The sequence below is a fragment of the Leguminivora glycinivorella genome, chromosome 16 (assembly GCF_023078275.1).
Source record: "Leguminivora glycinivorella isolate SPB_JAAS2020 chromosome 16, LegGlyc_1.1, whole genome shotgun sequence".
In the NCBI taxonomy this organism is placed as follows: Eukaryota; Metazoa; Arthropoda; class Insecta; order Lepidoptera; family Tortricidae; genus Leguminivora; species Leguminivora glycinivorella.
In genome coordinates this window covers 15,450,091-15,455,062 of record NC_062986.1, presented here as the reverse complement: position 1 = coordinate 15,455,062, position 4,972 = coordinate 15,450,091, and the positions used below count along the sequence as shown (strand labels likewise).

At 39.9% G+C, this 4,972-nt stretch overlaps 1 protein-coding gene across 1 annotated transcript; it reads right to left on the bottom strand.

Moving 5' to 3' along the window:
* Positions 1-419: 419 nt before the first annotated feature.
* Positions 420-4,104, bottom strand: LOC125234538. The gene is made up of 2 exons (XM_048140816.1): positions 2,262-4,104; positions 420-2,000 (listed from the first exon to the last, which is right to left on the bottom strand). The coding sequence occupies exons 1-2, from the start codon at positions 2,526-2,528 to the stop codon at positions 1,965-1,967; spliced, it is 303 nt and encodes a 100-aa protein (XP_047996773.1). The 5' UTR covers positions 2,529-4,104; the 3' UTR covers positions 420-1,964.
* Between the last annotated feature and the right edge of the window lie 868 nt (positions 4,105-4,972).

Sequence of the window (4,972 nt, the reverse complement as noted above, 5' to 3'; positions counted from 1 at the left end):
TTTTATTGAGTAACAAAATAAGGCCTTAGGAGGACAAAAGTAAATGACATTTTGCATAACCAAATATTGTTAAAAACATAGTTTTTGAGGTACAGAAATTTAAATATACTTATTTTCATTAAAACTTAACGAGCCTTCACAATTATTTCAATGTTATCATTGATAAATAGAATGATTGATGATTAAACCAATCGACGACGTTTGAAGAACGGCGTTGTTCATGTAGTCTGGGAGAAGACTTCTTGACTTGTCTTTTCCGAGGCCACGGGGACAAAGCCGTCCTTCAAACAACGGAAATTAGTTTAAAAACATAGTTACTCGCGAGTCCCGTTTGCAATTTTAAGTATTAATATTAATATAAATAATTTGTTGTGTCGATTTCCGTCCCCGTACTATACCTATACCTACTTATCTGCGTAGCTATACTTATGCATTTTTACCCTCTCGTTTAGTTGCAATAAATCAAGTTTAATATCCAGACGCGTTTGACTTACTACTTGCTCCCAAGCAAAATTGAACCTTATCCCGTAAAGAACATGGTCCATACGAACCAAGATGCTCGGACAGTGACTCGTAAAAATAATTGGTTCAATAGAAAATTAGTGTAATTTCGGTGAAATAACGTTAAATAACAGTTGAAATGTGTTTAATTCGTTGGACAAATATGCAACTCAAGTGAATTAAGCAAAAAGAACGATAAGGATTAAGACAATTCGGTGTTTTTAACAAAACAGTTTTGCATATTAATTAAGTGCTATAATCGAACTAAGGACAAGGTGTATTGTGCATACAAACGTTTTGTGGTTCTTAACTACAAATAAGACAGTACTGTGCCGTGTATTACAGTAGTGAGCCGCCGTGATTTGGGTGAAATTGTTGGACAATTTTGTGCGGCGCTCGCTTACCCTACTCATAAAAAGTTAACAAAGGACTGGAACTTTCCTACAGTGGTTACGTACTTTACGTGGTGTTTTTTTTGACTGTATTTTGTGATAGACATTTACTACAATGGAAAACATTGAAAAACATATAGTTATTCAGGCCGATACTTTAGAGAAGGTGAAAAAGGCGTACGTTAACTACAAGAAATCTCCCAGGGAGAGATTAACAGCTGGTTATGTGAAGGGAAGAATAGATACACTGGAAACGTACTGGAAGGAGTTTAAAGCCGTACATGAAATGTTAATTTTGTCGGTCGCTATGGAACAGCGTCAAGCTACAAATTATTTCGCTGACAACATGTGTGAGGATTTTGAAGAAGTGTATTACACTTACAAAGGCGAAATGATGTCTAAGTTAGAAAGTATGGAGCCGACAAAAAGTGAGTCTAAACACACACCTACACCTAGTACACCTAGTACATCGAATAGTAGTGAAGTTAAATTGCCAAGAATTTCGCTACCTTCTTTTAATGGCAACTACACTGAATGGCAGTCTTTCCATGACTTATTTATGGCATTAGTGCATAACAATGAATCTTTACAAGATGTTCAGAAGCTACATTATCTAAAGAGCAGTTTAGCTGGAGAAGCGGAAGCATTGTTACGACAATTTTCTATAACTGCTGAAAATTATAAGGAAGCTTGGTTAGTACTGAAGAAACGTTATGCCAATAAGAGATATATAGCGAACTGTGTTTTTAAGAAATTCTATACACAAAAAACGATAACACAAGAATCAGCTACAGCTTTAAGACAACTGTTAGACACTTCGGTAGAATGTATGAGTGCACTGAAACATCTAGGCTTACCTACAAATCATTGGGACGCAATCGTTAACTATTCTATAGTATCAAAACTGGACTCGAGCACTCACAAGGAATGGGAAGAGTTAATTAGCAGAGATGAGTCTGACGACTTACCTAGTTTTGATAAATTAAAATCGTTCCTGGAAAACAGATTTCGTACCCTGGAGATGGTTGAACCTGCAAGTAAAGTATACAAACCTGTGAAAACAAAGATGTTTCATGTAACTGCAACGAGCGAAGTGAAGTGCACATTCTGCAATGAAGATCATTATATATATCAATGCAAACAGTTTTCTAAGCAATCGATTGAAGATAGATACAGTTTTGTACAGAAGAATAATCTCTGTTTTAATTGTTTGATACCGAATCACAATGTATTCAAGTGTAAACAGAAGACAACTTGCCAGATTTGTAAAAGAAAACATCATTCGTTATTGCACCGAGAGAAAAAAGCAAGTGAAGAGTCACATACGTCTGGAGAAACAAATAACAACAACAAAGAGAAGATACAAACCGTCGTTGTTGCGCACACGTCGTCGAGCGCATCACGAGGTCTACAACCTGGTCTAGGCACCTTGCTGACGACAGCATTGGTGCACGTCACAGCGGAGTCGGGGCAGTCACACGTGCTGCGGGCTCTCGTCGACCAGGGCTCGGAGGAGTCCTTCGCGACTGCAAGGGCGGTCGATTTGCTGGGTTTGAAGAAAACCAAGGTCAGCGGAGTGATCTCTGCCGTTGAAGAGTGTGAGACGACAATCAAGCATAGGGTAACGTTGAACATTCAATCAAGGTACGATATTTCCTATTGTTTAAATGTAGATGCTTATGTATTGAAAACTATAACCCGTCAGCTACCATCTAGGGAAATTAGAAGTCTTAATTGGCCACAAGTTTACGAAATAGATTTAGCTGACCCCACCTTTGGCTCACCCGGTAGGATTGATATTCTCCTTGGTGCGAAAGTTTACAGCAAAATCCTAGAAGCAGGTTTAATGAAGGGACCAGGAAACTTTATTGCACAAAAAACACACCTGGGCTGGATTTTGTCAGGGGGTAATAATAATACATCATTTACTGTTTCACAGCACATTACAAGTCTACATGTTACTGGACAAATTGAAGAGGATAATAATCTCCTGAAGAAGTTTTGGGAGGTTGAATCTGAACTATACACGAAGCAGAGCATGTGGACAAAGGAGGAAGAACGGTGCGAGGAAATATATCAACAAACAACAAGGAGAGACGACACAGGGAGGTACGTAGTACAACTTCCTTTAAAGACAAACTTTGAAGACACTGTAAAATCGTGTGGAGATACAAAGCATCAGGCAGTAGTGAGGCTACAGCAGCTGGAAAGAAAGTTCGCAAGGAACGAGAATCTGAAAGCTGAATACACTAAGGTAATACACGAATACTTACAGCTGGGCCACATGAAGAAGGTCGACCCAGAAGACGAAGATAATGCAGTATATCTAGCTCATTGTGCTGTAATAAGAGAAGATAAAGAGACATCGAAGCTGTGCGTAGTTTTTGACGCGTCAGCAAAGGCCCCAAACGGATGTTCTTTAAACAGCAGCATGATGGTAGGACCTACAATACAGCCAGACTTACGTAGTCTGGTATTTAGATGGAGAACTCACAAAATCTGTGTTGTTGGCGATATTATAAAGATGTATCGTCAGGTAAGAATGGATGACAAACACACAGACTTACAACGCATTGTATGGCGGGATAACACATCTGAAAGAATAGATAGTTATAAGCTACTTACAGTTACATTCGGTACAGCAGCGACACCTCATCTGGCTGTACGTACTCTTCAACGTTTGGCTGATGATGAACAAGTCAACTACCCTCGAGGAGCGGCGGTAGTAAGAAACTCATTCTACATGGATGACCTTATGACAGGACACGAAGATCTCGACGAAATGAAAGAAACCTGTAAAGAAATTAAGGCATTACTAAAGGCAGGTGGGTTCGAGATGCAGAAGTGGTCTAGCAACTCTGAAGAACTCCTGAAGGACTTGACTGATGACTCGAAGACTCCGGAACCTGTAAAAGACAAGAAAGAAATTAAATTAGATAAAATAATAAAGATACTGGGACTTACCTGGGATAGAAAGGATGACACTTTTCACGTTTCAGTAAACTTACCAGCGATCAGGACACCTGTAACAAAAAGAGTAATTTTATCTGATGTCGCTAGCTTATTTGATCCTTTTGGCTGGCTCTCACCTGTTGTAATTACAGCGAAGATCATGATCCAAAAATTATGGCTTTGTCATTGTGGTTGGGATGATGAGCTATCTTCAGAGTTAGTTGACGAATGGACGAGCTTCAGAGACGAACTACAAGAGCTGGAGACGATTGAAATTCCAAGATGGATCAAGATGTCGTCTCGCTGCAAAGAAGTTGATCTTCACGGGTTCTCTGATGCCTCGACACTTGCACTTGCAGCCGTTGTGTATGCAAGAGTGGTAGACGAGCACGATGTTGTTCATGTCACGATGCTAGCTTCAAAGACAAAGGTAGCTCCCCTGAAACAATTAACGGTCCCGAGACTTGAACTGTGTGCTGCGGTATTATTAGCAAAGCTGTTATATGAAATTTCAGGACTATTGAACATACCTATGCATAGAATGTACGCGTGGACAGACTCGATGGTGGTGCTTTCGTGGTTGCAGTCCCCGCCCAGCCGATGGCAGGTGTTCGTTGGCAACAGAGTATCGGAGATCATCCAGCATATAGATAACGACAGGTGGAGACACGTCTCGACGGAACACAATCCAGCTGATCTTGCCTCAAGAGGTATCAAGGCAAGTGAACTTCCAAACAATGACCTTTGGTGGAGTGGACCCGCATGGTTAAAGAATACAAACACTGAGGTGTTACGGGCCATTACAATTCCAACAACAGACCTAGAATGCAAGAAAACATTTCATACATCAGTACAAGACACGCCCATATGGGAAAGATTTTCGTCTATGGTCAGGATGAAGAGAGTGATAGCTCATTGTAAGAGATTTATAAACTATAAAAACAAAAGAAATGAAGAAATCTTGAGTGCCGAAGAATTAGAGGACGTTGAAATCTGCTGCGTGAGATATTATCAGAAAGCAGTATACAGCCAAGAGTTTGAAGACCTGAAAAAGAAAGGAAAGGTTAGAAACAAAAGTTCACTGATTAAACTTACCCCGTACGTAGATGAACGCGATTTACTGCGAG

Coding starts and splice junctions, on each gene's coding strand:
- LOC125234538 (XM_048140816.1), bottom strand. CDS start 2,528: ATGTTCAACGTTACCCTATGCTTGATTGTCGTCTCACACTCTTCAACG. Junction 2,001..2,261: donor ACGTGTGCGCAACAACGACG/GTTTGTATCTTC, acceptor TCTTCATTGCAG/AATGTGCACTTCACTTCGCT.